The sequence below is a fragment of the Podarcis erhardii genome, assembly GCF_964252035.2.
Source record: "Podarcis erhardii genome assembly, chromosome: 1".
NCBI classification, from domain to species: domain Eukaryota; kingdom Metazoa; phylum Chordata; class Lepidosauria; order Squamata; family Lacertidae; genus Podarcis; species Podarcis erhardii.
In genome coordinates, this window is record NC_138497.1 from 89,819,758 (window position 1) to 89,842,419 (window position 22,662).

At 42.2% G+C, this 22,662-nt stretch overlaps 1 protein-coding gene across 16 annotated transcripts in view; it reads left to right on the forward strand.

Moving 5' to 3' along the window:
• Window positions 1–22,662, forward strand: part of BIN1 (bridging integrator 1) — a 114,271-nt gene that overhangs the window by 62,197 nt on the left and 29,412 nt on the right. For 10 of the 16 annotated variants that reach the window (XM_081852767.1, XM_081852777.1, XM_081852775.1 and 7 more), the window contains exons 6-11: window positions 5,447–5,554; window positions 7,461–7,553; window positions 13,037–13,122; window positions 13,356–13,431; window positions 16,066–16,148; window positions 20,955–20,999. In XM_081852767.1, the coding sequence (XP_081708893.1) occupies window positions 5,447–5,554; window positions 7,461–7,553; window positions 13,037–13,122; window positions 13,356–13,431; window positions 16,066–16,148; window positions 20,955–20,999 (491 nt within the window). The remainder of the gene's footprint in view (window positions 1–5,446; window positions 5,555–7,460; window positions 7,554–13,036; window positions 13,123–13,355; window positions 13,432–16,065; window positions 16,149–20,954; window positions 21,000–22,662) is intronic. The other 6 variants (XM_081852776.1, XM_081852782.1, XM_081852778.1 and 3 more) reach the window with 3 other exon arrangements.

Consider the following 22,662-nt stretch of genomic DNA (forward strand, 5'->3'; position numbering starts at 1 on the left):
CTTGGGCTTCTTGCTCTAAAAACAGAGTCTTTTGTAGCAATGAATAAATTATTAGTTCAGAGCTTGCCTGTCTTCATAAACACATGAAAACAAATACAATACAATTTTAAAACATACAACCAATAATTGACATACTGCTAGCCTTGGTGTGACTAAAAACATAAAAATCACATTAGTAATCTGGGAGCAGGGTTTCTACTAGATGTTGGAGGGTAAAAGCCCTCCAGAACAATTCTAGTTTTTCATGAAACTAGTGTGTTGAAATGTGTCCTCCAAATTCTGAAAATATTTCCTTCCCTGAGAAGCAGATTTCCTTTTTTTCCTGCTTCATTCTCAGGGCAGAATTCCCTTAGAATTTTCAGTGTGGGTGGGGTTTTGATCTTACCTTATTGTTGTTCGGGGGCTGAGGGTGCCTGTGCAATTTCTTTCCAGTAAACATTTCTCTAGCACTCTGCAGCCTCCCCTGGCTTCCTGCCCTACTTGATCTGATAAAGCACAAGGAGTGTCCTTGTGATGTCTTCCTCTGGACATGGGCACCTGGGAAGAATGCAGCATGCAACCAATGGTGAGATGATTTGTAGAATGAAAGAGCACTGACAAACACTGATTGACCACCTCAAAAGGGAAGATAAGCACCACAAAAGCCTTGCACCCCCACCCATGAGCATTTCACTAAAGTTTTCTCTGTCCTTTTTATAAATTTCAAATTCATTTTCTTTCCTCATTATTTGACAGAGGATGATTAAAAAAGACACACTGGAGAAATCATCGGCACAGCACCAGAGATAGAATTAGGGAGGAGGGGGCTAAATGAATCTCATTTGCAATAAGAGGTTTGCCAACATTACAGAATGTGTGTTGCATCAGGAAGCACTATTCAGTATGATGAAAAAGATTCCTTGCTCAATTTCCTGGCAGATGTTAACTTCTGTGTTACACTGCCCCTCCCTATGTAACATGCACAAATACTTTCTTTTATAGTTTCCTCTTTCAGATACATAATTTTCTCTCCCTGCATCCAACTCTGATCCATTTATCTGATGGCCTTAAGCATATATAAGATTAGCATGGGAACAAGATCTGTTCAGGGTTTTTTTGGTCTCATTTAATTTCTACACTCATAATAATAATAATAATAATAATAATAATAATAATAATAATACATGTATAATGAAGTGGTACCTTTTCTTTACTTTGCCTAAAGTTCTTTAAAAAATCAAAAGACCTAAAAGCCAACATCGGACTGTGCATATTTTGTGCAAAAATGCACATTCTGCACATCACTTGCTCTGCATCACAAGAGCTGAAGCTGTGCATGTAGAATATATTATGTAAACAAAGACTATGTAAATCTTAATTTAATTTATGCAGTTCTGCAATATATATAGATGTGAATTAAAGAAAGTTCATTTGAAAAATTTAAAATAAATAAATAATGCATTTGTGGATGAATTATTCTCTTGTAAATATATGAAGATATATCTATTTTCAGCAGAAGGGTCCGGCTTCTTATTCTTTCTCTCCTTTCTTTAATACCCCCTCTCCCCCGAAGGAAACATCATAACAAGGATTCCATTATTGCTGGCTATGTACTTTTCAGGGATGGCTTGCATCTGGCAAAGTTATTTGAGGGGGGAAAGTTTTTTTTTAAAAGGCATAGATTTGCTAGGGATAATTCCAGTCCTCTCTTGAGAACTTTCCCAAATGCTGGATTCTATCCTGTGACTGCTCCTCTCCCAATTCCTGAATGGCTTTGAGAAGGTTGAAAAAAGGAGATGTATTTGCCATATGGCAGTACTTGTAACTACGTTCCCACATGGAAAAGGTCAGCTTGGCTTTCTCCCAGTGAAATCAGATACCCCGTTTAACCCCCTTAGCTGAATCCCAAAAGGGAGACAAAAGCAAGCTGCCCTCCCTTCCTCCTTCAATTAATCCATTCTGCAAAAGATACTGTGTTTATGTGTTTTCTTCTCCATGCAGCTACATGGATAACCTGTGGCGGTAGTTTTTCTTTAGTTAGTGCCATACGTACGTTTCTGCCGCCCTGGTTGGCCACTTGCTGGAAACTCTTAAGCAGGAGCAGCTTAGAGCTCAGTAGAGCCTCCTTTTCACAACTCTGTCAACAGTCAGTGGCTGTCAGACTATATATATAGAAATTGAGGGCTCCTCCCTCCTCAGTTTAGAGTTCACACTCTAGTTAATTTGCACCCAGAAGACCCCTTCTGTCCTGGGATATGGGAAAGTGTGTGCATGAATGTATCACCCTTGGGTGGTTGCAGGCTATTAAAACGTCTATATTTCAATTAAGGAAATGCAGAAGCTACATTAATTCCTTGGTGTTCCAAAGGATCTTGAAGAATGATTAAGGAGATTTCATTGAGCTCCTCTAAATAGTGGGAAGGACTTCCACTGTTATTGTTGTTTACTTAGAAGTAATAAGTTCCACTGAATTTTGCATGGTGTTCCAAAGTTCAGTGCGCATAGGATTGTAGCTTTGCAGCGGCACAGCATAATTCTGTACACACTCCCTGAGACTAAGCCCAATTGAACACAATGGAACTTAGTTTTGAGAAAACATCATATTGCACTGTTAGGGGCCTCCTCATTTCATGGCATTTCATCTCCCTCCCTCCCCCTCCCTCCCTCATCTTATTTATCACATTTGCTCAGGAGGGTGTACATGGGGTTATCCCATTTTTAATCCTCATAGCAACCCTCTGAGATAGGTCAGGTTGAGACTTTGCTCAAGTTCATCTAATATGGGCCCTGAACCCAGGTCTCTATTGTCCAAGTGCAATAGTTTCTCCACTCCATCCCACTCACTTTTCTTACTATTAGTTGAGAATATTTCAGACAGTAGAGGTGAAATACCCAGCTGTTTTACTTGCATCTTTTCCATAACCACTGAAATATTAGTAGGCGAATCTTTCTGGTGGCTTTAAAGGCCTTCTTAATTTAAAGTGGCTTCCTTGTTAAGAGCATCTGGAATCTGTTCTGGTGTTTTTAATTCCGCTGAGTTCTTGAAAGATGCCCAGTGGCTGCATTCAGTGCTGTACTGGGAATTTAATTAAACCAGAGATGGATAAAGCATGAATGAACTGCAGCTGGTCTGGCAAGCCCAGGAAAGGGGTGAGAGAGTGCACAATGGACAGACTGAGAAATAGATGCAACAAAAGCCACATGTTCTTAAAAGAGGACACTGCGTAATTCCTTGAAGTGTTTACATGGTTTGTTGTTAGACTTGGCAAACATAACACTTCATGCCAGTTGTTCCTGAATTGTCACCTACTATTTGAAGAAGTTTAGCAGTTATTGAAGAGGGCGGCTTCTGACTGTGGAATGTGATGTCCAATCTACCTTCAGTGGGTTTTGCCACATTTATTTTATTTATTTCATTTGTGTATTGCTTCCCATGAAACACCTTGAATTGATGAATAATAGAAATAGAAGTCCAGTACAGATAGAGTCTGGGATAAGAATCTCCACGTCAAAAGGCTTGTAGAAAACAGAGGGTCTTCAACAGATGCTGAAAAGGCAGTAGAGACAGTGGCTGTCTGATACAATCATTTGATTCGATGTTTTCAGCACCCGTTAAAGAATTACCTCTTCATCATGTCCTTTTGGAGGAAGTTAATCTGGATGAGATTAACTATGAATTGACATCTGCTTGCTCTATTGTACTATGGATGTTATTTTAATGTTGGTTTTAAATTGTTTATTAGCTTTTGGAACCACCTTGTGATCGTAAGTGGTGTACAGTTGTACCTTGGATCCTGAACACCCTGGAACTCGGATGTTTTGCCTTCTGAATGCTGCAAACCTGGAAGTGATTGTTCTGGTTTGTGAATGTTCTTTTGGAACCCAAACATCCGATGGGACTTCTGTGGCTTCTGATTGGTTGCAGTAGCTTCCTTCAGCCAATCAGAAGCCACGATTTGGTTTTTGAACATTTTGGAAGTAGAACGGACTTCTGGAATGGATTCTATTCGATTTCCAAGGTATTACTGTAATAGGAAACTGAATGTATGAACATGGACCACTTTTGCTGTGGGAAGATGGTTATAGCTTATATAATGTGATGAACTGCTAATGGGGGTATAATGTTGCTGTTTTATTGTGTTTAGTGTTTTGATGTTTTTGTAATTGACATTTTAAATAGTTAATATTTTCACCAGCCTTTTAGAAGGAAAGGCCAAGGTATGAATGCTTCATAAAAATAAAACCAATCTGTATGGGCTAGGTTAGGCTGAGTAAGGATTTGTATCCCATGGAGGTTACTGGACCGTGGAGTCAATCAAACTTTTCCTTCTGGTTCAAAGAGCTGATCCCCCCTCTCTATGTGCCAATGTCCTCCCTCAGTGTCTGTGGGGTGACAAGCAGCTGCATTTGGTGTGAATTTGTGTTCTGAAGATTGTTCCTTGACTTACAGACACTTTCAGTGTGGGAAAAACTACTGACCCCTGCCAGTGCTCTTTCAATTGCTAACATGAATTTAGAATCACAACTCAGTATTACTTGCTCAGTATTACTGAATGGTCAGATTTATTTAATTTCATCCTGAAAAATAAACAAAACCTTTTTTTGACATTTGACCATATAAGGGTGGATTTAAAAGAGTTTCTGCTTGGCAGAATGACAAGGAACATTTTTTATGTGGGAAGTTGCCATTGGAGATCATCCTCAATTGTGTAATAAAATGGATACTTAAAAGCAATGTTAGCAAGATATTGGCTAATGCCTGTAATTGATCTCAATATTTACAAACAATCTTGTTGAACAACTTACCTCTGTGCGAATGGTATATACACATGCAATGAATAGTGGGGTCAGGGAAAGGGGAATAGGGGGTTCTTTATCTGTATTTACTATTGTATAATCCGTCTGGTACGTTTCCACAGCCACCAAATTCCCCTAACGCAGCACCCTCTTGACATTTACTACTGAAAATGCATGAATAAAGACGAAGAAAATTACACAGCATTCTTGCTAAATAGTGGAATTTCCTTGCTTATTGCCTGTTAAGGATGCTGCTATACTAATGCTAATTGGAGTCTTTCCATGCTCAAGATTTATGTAGGTTGTAGCCAAAATCACTCCACTGATACACAAAAGAGAAGTACTATCAGACTCTGTGTAACCCTGAAGTATTCACACACACACAACTTTATTTTTCAGGGAAACCCTCCTGAAATTCCCTCTCTAAAAACTCTCCAGTTCTGTAATAACTCCTTTGTAGGGAAAGGTTGAATGGATGTCTTTTGATTTCTACTGACCACCTTGCCACTTTAGAATGTTTCAGTGTAAACAATTGCAGAGTGTTGGCATCCTGAGCTGTATGTATGTGAGCTGTAGACGACTGTAAAGATCATTAGTCCACTAATTAGCATGGCTTTGGTGTTCAAATGATATTTTTCTTCCTTTCTTTCCCCTCTCCACCTTCTTCCAGTCTCGCATTGCTAAGCGGGGAAGGAAACTTGTAGATTACGACAGTGCCAGGCACCATTATGAATCTCTACAGACTGCAAAGAAAAAAGATGAAGCTAAAATTGCCAAGGTAAAGTGCCCTTGATCAGATATGACATCCTAAATCACCTCCCTCCCTCCCTCCCTCCCTCCCTCCCTCTCTCTCTCTCTCTCTCTCTCTCTCTTTCCTTAACTAAGTAATTTAGGATATTGTTGGTGGTTTTGTTTTTTCAAATATGAAACTACTACTATTTATTTTCCCTTAGAAGAAAGTATAGTATTAATATGTTAATGTCTCTAGCTATGTCCTTTTTCAGAGCATTTCATAATAAATAAACTAACTTTCTTTTGTCAGAGAACGTATCCTGTTACAAGTCAAAAAAGCAAATGGTAGAACATAAACAATTCCTATAAATGTGATTGAAAAGCAGTGCAGAAGCTGATACTTTACTGCACAGATGGTATGTCAACAGGTGCCCGTGGCTGTACTGAGATGAAGGAATTATGCAAAGGAAGAAAGGGAAGTCTGCGGAGGATGGAGGCTATTGCAGCCTCAGTAGGGAGAATGACTCCAGGAGCTACCCTTCCTTGGTGGTCTCCTTTTCTTCTCAATTGTCAAAGTATCTAGGGCTTCTGGCTGAGCCCATGCTCTTCTGATTGGACAAATCATGTCCTGGCACCAGGCTGAAGCACCAGCTAGCAGCAGATTGTTCCCAGGCCCTAGATATGCTCTTGGGTGAGAGACTAGGGTACATTGTCCTCCTTGAAATAAGGAGCAGCTCTGTTTTCCCATCAAAGGCCACTTCAGCTGTTATTGATGAAGCAAATCGTGGGTGTTATGTGGGGTGATTTATGAGTATGGCATCAACACCTGCTTAGAAACTGGGTTTCAGTATCTTCTTGATTCACCTTCTCTTCATAAATGTTCTTTTTGCTCTGAAAGGGATAGACATATAATTACTGGTGGATAATTCTTCTATTCTCATACTCATGGCCTTCTTGTATACTTGCTATCAGTAACAATGCAGAACACAATCTTATGCATATTCACATGTAAGTGCCACTGTATTCAGTGAAATGTAAACTTTTGCATAACTGTACACAGAATTGCAGTGACTGTAGAGAAGAGTATATTGATCGATGCCATTTTTCCTTTGGGGAGAAAAGGTGAAACAGATTCGTAGTGTCACTGTTATGCACCTGCCAAGGTCACCTACCTCCATTAACAAGAGCTCAGGGACTTACACCTCTGTTCCACCATTTCCTGTGCTCACGTCTCATGAGTGCGTCTCGTGGCATGCATGAGTGATGTGAGCACGTCATGTGGCGTGCACTCATGGCAAGTGTATGTCATTGTGGGATATTGAAGGGCTCCAGCCCCCTCCTTGAAAATTTTGCTGGCAGCAAGGCCCCTTGGCCCTCCTATCTGGTGCCCATGGTGGCAGTGAGGATCTACTCACAGAGAGAGGAGGGGCATCTCTGTACCAACCTGATGTTTAAAGGCACAAGAATCACTCTAAAGAGCAGACTTCTCCAGCTGTGTTTTATAATGTAACATTAAAAATGCTGCAAATTCTGAATAATCCGCATGGCTGTAATAATGGTGTCTCCTAATCCTGTCTTTTCTTAAAAGTTGCTGGTGTCTCACAGAGGGGGATCCATCTTCCTCCAAGCTGGGTTTTGTTGCTGTCTAAATGACTAACAGTTTCTTCTCTGTTGCTCTCTGCAGCTGGAGTGCTCGTAAACTCTGCTGGCCTTGGTGTTTTCTGACCATGGAGCATTAATTACTGCTAGAATTGGCATGCCACGTAGGATTCACCCTTTGACTTATCTCTTAATGCTTCCTTTCTCTCCTGTTTGCCAGGGTTTGTTGTCTCAGCCTGGCCTGATAACCCTCTTACCGTTTGAGATTTATATATATATATTTAAAAAACAAAGTTCTCAAAATCTGTTCCGTTTGTTTTCTTGTCTTTGTTTTGAAAAACGCTCTCACACAGCCTGTCTCGTTGCTTGAGAAAGCTGCGCCTCAGTGGTGCCAAGGGAAGCTGCAAGCACATCTCGTAGCTCAGACTAATCTGCTGCGGAACCAGGTGACAGCCGAGCCCACCTTGCTCTCTAACCCTGCATGCCCTCTCCCTGGCTGAACCCCTCTGCTGTGCTCTTCACCCTCAGGCAGCATTCACTCTGCTAAGCATCCTTGTAAGGCACTCCTTTTCTCCAAAGAAGTGACTTAGGTTTCAGTACATTGGAATAAAAATGTAATACAAGGAGACAACACCAAACCTACTTGCATTTTATTCTTAGAGCAATGTTTTTTAGTTTTTTAAAAAGACTGTAATTTCCCAAACTTGTTTTCTTTGTCGGCTATTCCTGCTGTTAAACAAATTTGCCACCAATATTATAGTGCAATGCCTTGCACATCAGTCAGATTGTTTATGCGACAACCAGTTAGAGAATAGGTTGAGAGGTGTTGGGTTAGCTCCACCCCTTTCTTGGCCTCAAGACCCAATGCCCTAAGGATCGTTTCCTCCACACATAGATGCCAACTGGTGGAAGTTAATCAGGAATGATGAGTTGGTTATGGAGCTTCCAGGTGATTATATTTGATATGGTGCTTCTTGTTTCTGAGACAATACATGGATGGATGGGAGATAAGGTTGATGTTTAGGTGACATGCAGATTTCTGCTGCTTATGTAGTTTTCCCTTCTCCTGTCACTCAGGTGTTTTCCTGTCATAAAAATCTTCAGAAAAAACTTCACAGCAATACCTCTCCCCATTTGCTCTCCCATGCTAAAAAATGCTCCGGTCTCACTGAAACATCAGCCTTCTTGTCGCTTTGTCCATGGTTCCCATTCCACAGCCATTCTTCTCCTTCCCCATAAACTGGCCATTAATTCATGAGAATTTCTCTGCTTGAGCATCCCAGGGATGATAGCACTGATGCTTCTGCTGCCTCTCTTCTTGCCTCCCTTCCAGCTCATTTGGTCTAAGCATATGACAAGTTGGGGTGAAGAGAGTCCCTTTTCCTGAGTTTCCCTTTCTTAGATTGCCTGCAATATCTTTTGTCAGTTCCTGGTTCCCTTTTATAGATTTTAGAGTTGCAAAGGCACCCCCTGTCATTCTAGGAATTCTACTCCTGCAGCATCTTGGATGGGTGGCAATCCATCCTCTGCTTAAAAATCTCTAATAAAGGAGAATTCACCACTTTCCAAGGGAATCTGTTTTATTTTCAAATAGGTCATTAATTTTTTACTTTGTCTTGTGGTTTGGCTCCTACCATCTGGATCAACAAATTTACTTCATCTATATGACAAGCTTCCAGATATTTGAAGATGGCTATCATACATCTTATTTTATAATTCAACTTCCTCTGAAGTCCAGAGGTTTTGTAACTGGATCTGGAGCAAGCTCTAGGAGGGCTTGTACATATTTCCACTCCTTCTGCAGTGGATTAGAAACAGGACTGAACTCTGAAGCTTTTTCTAGCTTCTAGTTTTCCAAAATCATCAGAAAGGGGGGGGGCAGTTGCCAGTTAAAATGAAATCCTGGCGATAATCCTTAAGATTCATGGACTAGTTTGGGGAGGAGTTCTGTAATAAACTAATGAAAGTTACTGGACACCAGCTTGTCAAAGGAGAGGGAAACTTCACCCTCCTTATTGGAAACCCTTCTGGCACAAGGCATTCCTGGGAGTGGGGAGGGGAAGATAGATGATGCAACTGGCAGATGAGGAACTGAGCAACAGAGGAAAGAAAACAAATACTCTCTTAAAGGGCTGGAGGACAATAGCTCATTAGCTTGGCTGGAAGGAACCACATTTCTTGTATGTTCACAAGGAGCTGGTTACTGAGTTAATTGCTACTTACAAATTTGGAGTTTTTTCTTTGCCCCTCCCCAATCTCTCTTACACACACACACACACACACACACACACACACACACACACAGAGCTCCCATAGGTTCCCTACTGTGATACCAAGAAGCTTGCAAATCAATGGAATTATGTGGCCCTCCAAGCCCCCACTTTGTCCATTTCCCCTCTGACTGGTCCCTTGCTGTGATTCTGTTGTGACAAAAGGTTGTTGTGCTCCCACAACTTGTCCTTAAAAATAGAAGGGGCACACCCACTCTTCAGTAATGCCTGTTTTGATATTCCGTCCACCTTCAGAGGGCTGACCATCAGTGCAACCCCCTGTCTTAGCTACCCCTACCACAAAAGCTAGCATTTGGCTACTCAGAACTTTATAGGAGGCTGCTGAAATGTTTGGGGGCAGCTTCTAGAAATAGCTCTCCAGGCATTTGTTGGTTTGGGGATTGGGGATTTTATGTTTTACTAGCTGTGTGAAAAGCTGCAAAATATGTCTTTAGGCTTGGCCTAGTCTGGCTTCAGTGAACTATTAAGACCTCAAAACAGAGACTTCTAAATCTTTAATTGAGTTACCAGCTTCTTGGTTTACTAGAGATCTTCCTCTGATGTAAAGTTTAAAACCACGATCAAAACGATTCCATTTGCTTCTTTCTGGGCTGGTGTGTGTGTGTGTGTGTGTGTAAAACTGCCCACTTTGCTGTATCAGGTGATACTTAGCAGGCTGTTGACAGGATTCAAGATCTGATTTAGTCCTACTTCTTCATGTACAAATTGCCTCAGTTTGTGCAACACCTTAAGCCTGTCAGCTACTGACCCATGGGTTGGACTACATTCCACAGATCTTTCCTGCTTTCTGCCATCATTTCAGTCTTTTAAATCAGAGTCTTAAAGCGAATTCTTTGGTGTAGACCGAGGCCCCTTTGCTCCTCAAGCAGTTAAACTTGGAATGTGGACCCTTTAAAGATAAATGTGGGAGATGAACTTTTTGAGAGCTATGCCAGAACCAAAGTTACTTCTCAAGCAGCATGTTCTCTTCTGGAATGTGTTCAGATTTGAGGGTGATGGGTGGGGTGGCAATGGATAGAGACTGATGCTGACTGCTTAGGACAGCAAATTCCTGCCTTCCTACAACTCACTTGAAATGCTGCTGACTAAGAAGCAACACAGAAGCTTGCTTCATGAAACAGGCCCAGAAACAGCACATCTCAAAGTGGATATGGCAAGCAAACTCCTGAAGCTTTCTGGATAGGATATGCTGCCGTTTCATCTTGCTGAGTTGGGGGCTCTCTTAATAGGGGCGGAATCTAATCAAATCACACTGGAGTCTAAAATTTGACTGAATTCTGAAGCCCAGTGTTAAGAATCTGCAAGCAGGTTATTGGGTTGGAAGGGTGAAAGGACCTCAGATAGTTAGCAGCAGGCCTTAAAGGATGCTGTTTCTTGACCACAAAGTGCTGTGCCTGTATTTTAAAAAAGGCAACACAACAATAAAAAGCAACTAGAAGAATTAATCTCCTAAAGATTAGTTGGACACAGGAGAACCAAGAAAAGCAGATGACTGACACAACTGCTTTTATGTGCTGTTGTATACATTATAATTTGGGCATTTAAGTGTTTCAGGCAAGGGTCTCTTTCAGCCTTACTTGGAAATGCCAGGGATTGAACGTGGGACCTTCTTGTATGCAGAGCAGGTGATCTCCCACTGAGCCAAAGTCCTTCCCTGTGGATAGGTGTGCCTCAAATTCCATTATGTATCAGTTTGCTTTGAGCTTTCCAAAGTGGCAAATTATTGCAAATATAAATATTTGGTTGGGCAATGTCATCTGGCTGCTTCTGTGATGCCCACATGATCCTCCTCATTGGGAAACCCTAGAATCTTGGCTGGACCCCCAACTCTCTTCTTGCTTCTTTCTAGAGTGAATGTTGCCTAGGGTGCTTCTTTGTTAGTGCATATTGGGATGTCATAATAAGTACACACTTGTATCAATTGCTTTTTTTTATTCTCTGAGCTGTCGAGCACAAATGGTTCTACCTGGCAAGAGTATAGAAGCAGTTTAGTACAGTACTAAGAGACAAAACTATTTAGCAGACTGCTAATGTTAGCAGACTTTTACACCATAATCCTACTTCTGAATTTTGGCCTATGATCAATTTAGTAACCCCTAAACAGAATTTAATTTAGTTTTCTCAACATAAAGATAGATCTGTTTTTTGCTTCTGTCTCTCTGCTCAGAGCAAGAGTAAATTAATTAAATCATTGATTCAGGCTAGCTTTATAGTAAACACCTTGTGTAAGAAATACTACTACTACTATTACTAATATAATCTATGTTTTAGCAACTAAAAGTTTATTTTTTATATTAGCATCCTAGACCACTGCAATCTCCCTTGTATTTGTTGGCAAGGACAGGAAGTCCAGAATACAAGCCTCCTTTGACAATACAAATATCCAGAGGTTCAGTCCATGACAATGATGCTTTCTATAAGTGATCTATAGAGGCTTGTGGCATTGTGACATTTTTGCTCTTGTGGTGGAGTATGAGTAAGTTGCTTGCATTTTTTTCCTGTTAACACAAGCTGCTGAATAGATAAGACTCGAGATTCATTGTTTATCCCAGCTATGCTAGGCTTTTTGCTGCACCAAATTACATTTATGAAACAGATGCATTATAACTGTGCCAGTGATAGCTCTGCCTAATAATTTCAGATTCACACTCGGACAATTATTGCAGTATCCACCACTTTCCTAGAGTACCACTTTCCTAGAATCTGCAGCTACACATTGGCATTCTCATCACTACTGGGGAGGAGTGAAAGGCCATGCAGAAAATTAATAAGTATTGTGATCAAAATAATAAAGAGAAACAACAGACTGTGAGATTGGAGTTAATTTAGATTCAGGATCCTAACTGGAAAATGATTGGAGAAGGTGACCAAGACTCTACAATGGAAGTCATCAAGAGTCAGGGAAATTAATCACAATTTCCTGCAAAGATAAACTGAACTTGCAGGGGGTGGGGAGTGGAAGTGTCATAGGGCTCCTGGAAAACACTGGGAAATTTCTAATAATACCCTTCAGTCTGAATTAGCACCCTGCTAATATCTTTGATGTTACTTCATAACACAGTTGTTCTCTGTGGGGAGCAGGTCTTGAGCTTAGAATATTTAGCCTGGGAGCTATTTTCGTGTGTGTGAAGTTCTACAATGTAGGGAAGCAGGATTTTGGAATGCTACCATTGAATTGCTTGTGAAAACTCACAAATTGCTATGATCACACTGCTTAGATTATATGGATGGGTACCATAAGTCTAAGGCATAGAGTGGCTTTGGAAGTAACACAAAGTAACACGATGCAGACATTGAGGAACAGGAAGTGCATGGGACAGAAACTCTGCTTCCTCAGCATCCACATCACATCTAAAGCCAGTCTCAGAGGTCACTGGCAGTTTTTTCCACTCTGATCATTAGGGCTTCCCTATGCCAGCTCCGGGCTGCAGGTGAGACTCCTACACACACTCTTTACAGAGGTGGATTGTAGGGTGGATGGGAAGAGGCTCCTGGGCAGAAGATCTATAGAAACCCAGTTCTTGGAATGCCCTAGTCTTGACCCACTTACGGAGCATGCAGCAGCAAGCTCATGTAAGCCTTCCCCTGAATTGTACCCCAGAGGCTGTGCATATCATTGCCCCATCCTTCCTCTCTAGGCTGAAGAAGAATTAGTAAAAGCCCAGAAAGTGTTTGAGGAGATGAACATTGATCTTCAAGAAGAACTGCCTTCACTATGGAATAGGTAAGCACATGCAGTAGTTAACAAATTGTGTTCATGGGGGATGTGGTTGGAGGGGAGGGGTAAAGATATCTTGACTGATTCCGGCCATGATGTCTTGGTCCACTCAGTTCCTTTTGCTAAGTGGAAACTCGTAAGGTTCAGTTCCACTGAGCATTATGGCTCTGCGAGTGAATAACTGGAAGAAAAGCAGCTGCCCATGTCTTCAGTAACTTATATTATGTTTTATTTTCCAGTCGTGTTGGTTTCTACGTCAACACATTCCAGAGTATCGCAGGTTTAGAAGAGAACTTCCATAAGGAAATGAGCAAGGTAGCAATGGGTGACATTCTTCCTCTTCCCCCTTTGGGGACCATTGATGCTAATCTGGCTTCTCCCCCATGCCTTTCCTCATCCACTGTAAGAGAGGTGTAGCTATGTTAGCTGTTGGTGCTCAGGGATAATGGTACCACCTCCCATTGTTATTAGGGCATTTTTCCTCACTGGCATATCCCTTCATGATGTTATAGAACAGAAGTGACATGCTGGGTGGGGCCACAACATCAGCTCCATGGCTCACTATTTCTTACCAGAAGGGGAGGCTGTGGGGCAATGAGGAGGCTGGCATGGTGGAAATGTCCCTCTGGAGCCAATCAGGTGCTCCTAGTAGTGTGCCAACCTCCCCACTGCTTTGTCCATCCCTCCTCTTTCCAGTAAACACCAACAACCCACTTGCCGGCAAGCTAGCATGGCAGCTCTGCCCTTACCTGACCAGCTGCTTCAGTTCCAGAGCATGACCAGAAGCTCACAGTTCAGCAGCCTTGCTGAAACGTAGCAGCTCTGCATGGGAGCACCATGTCTATTTCATTGAGTTTCCCTGGGGAAGAATAGTGGGACATAAAATGCAATTAAATAAATCATCATTTCATTTGGCCCTGGTCCCTCATCCTGTCCCCACTGCATCTGTCTTTAGCTATGCCTAGTGAGTTCTTTCAGCCAGCTCGTATTTTTTCTGCTTTGGAAGAATGAAGCTATTTCCATTTTACTTGTGTGAGCCCACCTGTGAGTAAGAAGCCTTGATTTATACTATTATGGCATAGTTTGTTCTGTCAAGCTGTTGAATTGGTACCAATCCATAAAAGGTTTTCGTTTAATGTCCGATGCATATAGTTACATAGGCTGTGCAGTTGCTTCAGAAAATTTAAATGCCTGCATGTGGAATGACGACTTTATATCTTCTCTTCCCCTGAATTCTGCACAAATCCCAAAATAGGGAACCAACATGTTTAAGGTTCAAAGCAGCGAATGCAAAATAAGACAGGGCCAGACAAACTAGTAAAATGTTGCTTAGCAGTGATGCATTCATCCAACACATTTGGACAGCCTGTTACTACTTGGTAACAAGATTTTGTATCCCAATTTTCCCTCTTTTGGCAAAAGATTATGTGTGTGAAAGGTCTCTTTCCTTTGCAGTTATCTACGTTTATTAGAGCCTGGGGGAGGTCGGTTGAATTGCTGCTGTGGCAAACACATGGCTGCCGTCACCCCCTTCCCGCCCCACGGCATGAACGCTAAGTTTGGCCTAGCATCTTGTTTAGTGACAAACTGTGGTTGCATAGCAACCAAGGCTGCTGCAGTTCCAAGCAAGGCTCCTGGCTGCGGATGGGAAGAGAGAGCAGAAGGAAGGCATTAAGTCGCAATGAGGAACAAAGACCCTGTGTTGACACAAGGGCCCATAGTAGTGGAAGTATGTGATAGAAGGGGCAAAGGGGGAGAAAAGGCAGGAAACAGTAGAAACACGAGCTGAATTTGTTTCCCTAATGAGACACAGGCTTCGCTTATGCGGCACCTGTTTCTGGAAGTCAAATGATGCTCACAGGACTTGGTGCTTTCAGTTTCTGTGACCATGAATCAGTGGGAATGAATGGAAGACCATTTCCCGTAGCCTAGTTTCTGGGTTGTAATGTTATGGGTGGGGAACCTTCAACCTGTGGGCTTAATTAGGTCTACTGGAAACTTCTGTAGCACAGCTGGTCCCATTCTATAACACCAAACAGCTGATTGGTGCTTATAGGAAACCCACTGAAACCTGTACTTATAGCAAGCACCAAAGTGGGACTTGTCAGAAGAGAAAGTTGCATTGCCAGCTTGAACTGAAGCCAGCGATGCAAAATACCTCTCTCTGCTGGTTTAAGCTGTGTCTGCAAATAGGTTCTGTTTTGTTTTGGGTCACCTGACATCATTATGACACCAGCCGATTAACAGGTGGGAGGCCCCACCACCTGTCAAAATGGCCTTTAGGGTATGTTTGTTGGGGGAGGGTAGAATTTGACCCACTGGCCAGATCCTGTTCCCAACTCATCCTCTAGGTTTTCATGCATTTTTTATAAGCTCTTGTACAGTGGTACCTCGGGTTACAAACTCCTCGGGTTACAAACACTTCGGGTTACAGACTCTGCTAACCCGGAAGAAGTAACTCAGGTTAAGAACTTTACCTCAGGACGAGAATAGAAATTGCGTGCCAGTGGCGCAGTGGCAGCAGGAGGCCCCATTAGCTAAAGTGGTACCTCAGGTTACGAACGGTCCTCCGGAACAAATTAAGTACGTAACCAGAGATGCCACTGTACAGTGGTGCCTGCAAGACGAAATTAATTTGTTCCGCGAGTTTTTTCGTCTTGCGATTTTTTTGTCTTGCGAAGCACGGACTTTGGAAAAGCTTCAAAAAGCACCAAAGTCTTCAAAAACCTCAAAAAAGGCTACCACACCGCGTGCTATGAGTTGCTCCTCGAAGTGAATGCACGGTTTTAAGAAAAAGGAAACAAACTTGCAAGACAAAGGAAACAAACTTGCAAGACGTTTTCGTCTTCCGAGGCATTCGTCTTGTGAGGTACTACTGTATAAAAATTGTGAGCTTAATTCTTTCCTTTGTTGATCTTCTATTTATTCATTTTAAATTTTTTGTTTCAGCTGAACCAAAACTTGAATGATGTCCTTGTGAATCTAGACAAGGCACAGGCAACAAGCACCTATCCTGTTAAAGCTCAGCCAAGGTTAGTCATTACTATATCTAGCATTGTGGGAAGGTCGGGGCAGGTTGGTGTTTGTATTTGTCTTATTCTCTTGACTACAGTCTCCAGTGATACACTGGTTGTTAATCTTCTACCCCGCCAGCCCAAGAATTGGCCCACTGAATGCTTTTCTTTGTGTGTGCTGTTGCAGATACGGCAGCCACTGTGAGGGCGCCATCTCCCATTGCACACCAAACATCACATGGTTCTTAACATTTGTTGACTATGGTGATTTTGTGCACTTTAAAAAAAATAGTGTGTTTTGTTCAGAAGCAACATTTTGGAAAACAGTAGTGATTGAAGGGCAGGGAGGGGTGGGGAGCTTAGGAGTGGTGAGAAGCAACACACATCTCTCATGCTTTTTATTAATGGAGTTCTCAGTTATGGTTGAAACCTCCTTTTTCTCTGCCCCTGCTCCTGTGGTTTTAACAGCTGACTGACGCACAGAAATTAACCATTGAAGCTTTTCCTGGTATGTCTTACAGTGGTAGGAACAGGAAATTTCTCTGTGTCAGACTGCTGTTTTAAAGGCACCAGAGCAACTCCACTTAAAAAGGCGCCAACCTTTGGCACAATACCCTTGTCCTTGTGTCCTGTTCATACTCAGCCTGTAGCTAAACCTAAGTATGTGTACCTGAACTAATCACATATTCTTTCCCTGTTTCACCCCTGCCTTCCCCCCTTTCCTCCCCTTCCTATGTTTTTCCTCCCTGTGTCACATTTTAGATTGTAAGCTCCTTGGGGGCAGACACTTGTTCTCTTGTACTCTGTAAAATGCCTTGCACATTGATGGTGCTATATAAATAATAATAATAATAAAAATTAATAATAATAAACCTTATTCTCAGCTCTGGGGCTAAAGGCTGGCCCTTTGGGCTCCTTGACTCTGTTCCTTGCAGTCCATATTATTAAAAGCTGAGGGTCCCTGTGAAACACATGTTAACACACTTGTATGTTCAGTAAAAATGGATGGGGTTCAGGAAAAAAAATTGAGTTCTACAGCCTTGAGGGATTAATATAGTTAAACTAATTGTCAGTCATTAAGATGAGAGCTGCGTAGCTAAACATACAAATCACAGGTTTTTTGCTCTTTTTCCATTCTGCATGCAGCTGTGGCATCTAACCACACAGTGATTGCATTTAGACAATCACTATCTCATCTTAATAAGCCCACAATATTTATGAGCCTTTTTGCACATCCATCCCCTTCACACCTCCATTTGAAGTCAATTTTCAGCAAGTTGTCTGAAATGGGAAACTGTGATTACCAGCTTTGGAACAAGGCAGGATATTAAACCAACTTTCAGCTTTGCCCCTTCTTCTCAATCTTGTCGCTGCTCTCATTGACATGGTATCTTGTTGACCCAGCCCAGCATGTTGGGTATCAGTGGCATTGTTTTGCAGTGGTTCCAATCCTGTGTGCACATTCAGAGGGAGTAGCATTTGGGGTGGGCAGAAACTATACTTACCATCATTTGGAGTGCTGCAGGGCACAATTTTGTCTGTTCAACATCTATATAAAGCCAGTGGAAACGGAGATTTTGAGCATGGTGTCCTCATTTCTCCATAACATCTGTATCAGGTGTGACTGTGTGAGCCCTGGGGTAGTGTCTGGATGCAGCAGTAGGCTGTATGTAGGTTGGCAAACTGAGCTTGAATCCTAGCAAGATGGAGACTCTGTGGCTGAGTGGCCTCCCAGCTCCAAGAGATAGGTCAGTTGCCTGTTCTGGATGGGGTTGTGCTCTCTTTGAAGGATCAGGTTGCAGTCTAGGGATGCTCTTTGGTCCATCTTTGTTGCTTGAGGCTCAGATGGCCTCAGTGACTTGCAGAGTTTTTTATCAACTGATGTGACAGCAGAGGCTGCTCATGGACTGAGATAGCTTATCCACTGCGGTCTAGGAACTGATAAACTCATGACTGGATTGCTGTAGAAGTAGGAAAACCTTTGGGTTCCTGGAGGAAAAACAATCAAGGCCACCTAGCAGTTTCTGTTTTTGCCCTAACACTTTAAGGACTCATTCAATGACTCACTTCCCCTTTTCATTTGTAAAAGAAATCCATTGTATCTTAGAGTTTTGTTTTGAATAAACCCAGCACAGCTTATGGGCACAAATAGGAATAAGGAGGAACTGGCTAGGGTTGTGTAAATACACACACTTCTCTTTCCTCACCCTCTGCTCTTAAGGAGAAGGTAGGCCTCACTCCTTGGATGAGATGGCCTCTGGCTCTCACCCAAATGCATGAGTGATGAAGCAATTTGGGAACTTGGACTCCCAGCTGCTTTGAGTCCCACATGCTGTGTTAGCAGTAATGAGTTGAATGTGCCAAGACTGCATTAGGCAGAAGGAGAACTGTGGCTTGACTCCACCCTGCTTTGGCAAAATCAAATGGAGGTCAGTATAATATTTTAAACCCAACTGCTTTACGCTCACTCTTTTGTAGGTGCATTGAATTAAATTAAATGTAGAAGCTAAGGAAAATTTTTTAGCAGACACCAGGGAGCTCACGGCTCTCATACTCTCAGCAATGAGCTGAACACTTTGTGTAACCCCCAAGATGTAGAGTGCTTTCGTATCGACCATGCATGAACACAACTCTGTACAATGCTAAGTAAGAGCAATGCATAAGACAAATGAGAGGGAGAGGCTGAACACGGATACAGTTTTATCAGTATGCTTTTTTATGCAAACAAGTACCACTCTAGATGTATCGTGCCATGAGGAAAAAGAGAGAAGATGCTAGGGCTAGCTTTTGGTCTCCAGATGTTGTTGAACTCCATCTCCCATCATGCCTGACTGCTGGCCATGCTGGGTGAGGCTGATGGAGGTTGGAGTAGTGGTGGACCTTGGGGTTTCAAATTTCAGTGGCACCCTGTGCAATGCCAAAATTTGGTGCCTCCCCTTGTTCCATTCTAAATCATAGCTGCAGCATCCACAGTGGCATCCCCAAGGCTCAGCGTCCAGTGCAGTCAAACTGGTCATGCTGCCTTAAATCTGCCTCTGGTTGGAGTCCTTAAAAATCTGGAGGGACACAGGTTAGCCAGCCCTGATTTAAATGTATAGGAACCCTGGAGAGAGCAATTTAGATGGACGCCTTCCATTTTAAGGTTCATTTCTTCCTCATCCTTAGGTTCATAGTGACTTCAACTCAGATGTCATTTCAACACTACAGTTTTCTCTCTGGGGACACTTTGGAAGGAGTGCTCTCATAATTGAAACAATCTTTTTATTTTGTCCTGTTGCTCTTTGCATGAGGTCTGCCAGAATGACACCAGTTTATACTTGATAATAAGTTTGAAGCTTGGGAGAAAATGGCGAGATGGTAAAAAGAGCAGGCGGTCCCTATACAATATTGTACCAACACTATGCACAATGATATGCGCAAGAATTTATTTTAAAAGTTAAAACACCCTGATATATAGTGTAACCCCCCCAGATATGCAGATAACAGGAGATGAAAAAATTCTCAGAGCAGCCAGTAGACTAGGGGCAGCTAGCCTATGGGGCGTATATGCACACCCCACACTGCAAGAGGTTTGTTTTTTGTGCCTCTAAAATTTATTTTTTCAATAATGATAGAAGTTTTCTTTTACTGCTTCTGTGGCTCCCCTTTGCCCCCTAAATCTGCCTTAGGGGTTGGGGAACCCCCAGAACAGGTTTAGCGGGCACATGCATGAGTCATTTTGTGCACATATATCCTTCTTAGCATTCCTCTGAATTCCACCCATGCATTTTACTTTACTTTATTTTTTATTTTTTTTGAAAAAACAAACCCACTCCTGAGGGTTCCTGGCTGTGATTTTATGACATCAAAAGGTTTTTGTGATGCTTTCTGGACCACTCAAATATCCTTTTTATTTAATTTTAAAATGCCACATTCACTTATACACTTTGACATGTGGCCCTTGGAACGTTGGCCATGGGCCAATGGGGCCCTCAGCCTGAAGAAGGTCAGCCATCCCTGCAGTAGACTGTGCAAAAGGCAGGAAGGTCCACCCTAAGAAATTTGTGATGGGATATGAAGGACATGAAAGTAAATACTTCTCAGGAGCTTCTGATTTCACCCAAAAACTCTCCCCCCCCCAGTGGTTGTTCAGCCCCCTATTGGTTTGTGGGGGTAAGTTCTCCACCATCTTACGGTACAACATCATTGGTGGAATGATCGCTTCGGACCTTAAGAAAATATTGCTGCATTGTTAAGGCCATGGGTGAAGATACTTTGGAAAGGTCTTGCACATTTGGCGGGATGGTGGGTGGGTGCACATGGTAGGATCAATATGCCATAGGGTGATACCCTCAGGAGGTAACTCCCATGAAGTTAGAGCAAGGTTTAAAGAAGACACAAGCTTATCTTTTGTAGGCTCACACTATTGATATGTTGATTGATAGCCAGTGGTCCTTGGCTCACTCAGCCACCTGCTGGATTGCTTAGCTTTCTAGTTTTCAACCTCTACCTTTGCCCTCCATATAACTTTGAGGTAACTTGGTAGATCAATGGTGGCAAGTAGCTTCCAAATGGAAAGCAATGAGCCATTGATCTCTCCTCTTCCTATCTCCTGAACATTCACACAGCACTTAAAAGGATATTTTTCTACTGAAAATGTCCGGCGGACTCCCTCTCTGCCAAGCTAATCAGATGCACACTGAGGGATGGCCCCATAGGTCCTCTTTGAATAAGTCTCTTCATGGTAACTATGTACATTAGCTCATGCACGGAATCTTCACCTTTCTTTCACATTGGTTGAGCCGTGTTGTAATGGACATCACTTTCGTGTGCCGTCCTCAACAGAAAGAAAACTAAACTGTTCTCCAGGCTGAGGAAAAAGATGAGCAGGTACCAGCAAGCTCCATTCCCTGCCCGCTCTGATTTGGATGTAAAAGCCAAAAGCCAGGCTGTATTCTAACAGCATTTAGTGCATTGTTAGCTTGGTGACTGAAATGGAGTTTCTGCATGATCCAAATTGCTTTGTTTTGGAATTACGGATTGCATTGGTGTTTCTGAATAATCCTAATAGCGTTTTATAAATGTTTATAACCACTTCCACCCTCCTTTGAAAGTTGGCAACAGAAGATATATGGACCTTTGTATTTCCCAAAGAATAAATGAGTATCTTGTGGTCTACTCGTGTACTGCAGACCTAACTACTGGAAGTTGCTTAAGAGAGAAAGTTGCAGCTGTGTGCCAAGGCCACATTTCCTTTTAAGTGCAGGGAACTTCAGGAAAACTTGTAGTGGACCAGGACAGACATAGGTTGGGTGGGAGGAGAGATGGAAAAAATGGGAGCAGTCTTCTTCTCTCCCTCAAACCTTGTTGAAGATGAGTTTTTAGGTCTCCTGTTCTTCCTTCTTGAAAGTCTAAAGAAAAATAATCTCATATCCTTTTTTTCTTCTATATTCTGTGGCAGCTTAGAATTGTGTTTTTATTCCTCTTTCAACTGAAATTTGTCCTTTTCAGGACAGGAGCCAGTCAGGCTTTTAACCTGTTCCCTTATACTTCCTAAAAATAGTGTAGATGTTGGATGATAACGTAAGTTGGGTGGATGCTTAGGGGACATGGTGCTTGGTTGTATTGTGTTTATATACTAACTAGCTTGCTGAATTGCATGGTGGCTGGTATTCCTGTGTAACTCTGAGTTTACAGAGAGAACTCTCAATTGCTTCCTTCCCGCTGTGTATGTCCTTGGATAAGATCTGAGAGCTAAAAGACCTTCAACCTCCTTGCTGAAACAAGAGTCCCTGTGAGGATACATGCAAGGCAGGAGAATGGTTGAGGTGTGAGTTGGTGACCCACCTTTCATTACTTGCTTTCTGCAATTCCCATATGAGGCTCCCATAAACAAACAGGTTAGGGTCCCCTCTTAAAACCATGTTTCAAATATGTTTATCTAGAAGTAAGTCCTCCCGGATTCAGTGGGATTTACTTCCTAGTATGAATGCTCAGCCATAGACAGGCCCTGAGCATGTGTTTCCTGTTCTGTTGCTAGAGACAGTTTTCAAACATTCTCAACGATTTCTAAATACTGAGATGACACAATGTGGTGTGGAAATCCAGCTCTTGTGATTGCTTTCCAAGAACAATGTATTTCAAAACAGCTTGTCTGCTCCAAACTTGAGCTTTATACTCATATGTTGTTTCAATACGGTCTGTTGCCCCCTATCTTGTTATGTGCCTGTAGCTATCACAGCTAACCAGTGGCTTTGGTGATTGAAATAATTATTGCGTAATATAGAGCATGGTGTGGGAGGGTGAAAGACATTGGTGGGGTTAAAGGTTGTATGCTTGATCTATTAGGGGCCCTGTTTAATTTAGTAAATATCACATTTACTAAAAGTCAGATTCTTTCTTGTTGAATTCTTAGGGGATAACAGCTTACTGTGTGCAAGGGCCAAACTACACATGGCATTAAACATACAGTTTGGTATTACATTATCAGGATCAAGACCACAGAATGCAAGGAGAATGAACTCTTCTTCCCCTCCCACATCACAGACCTGAT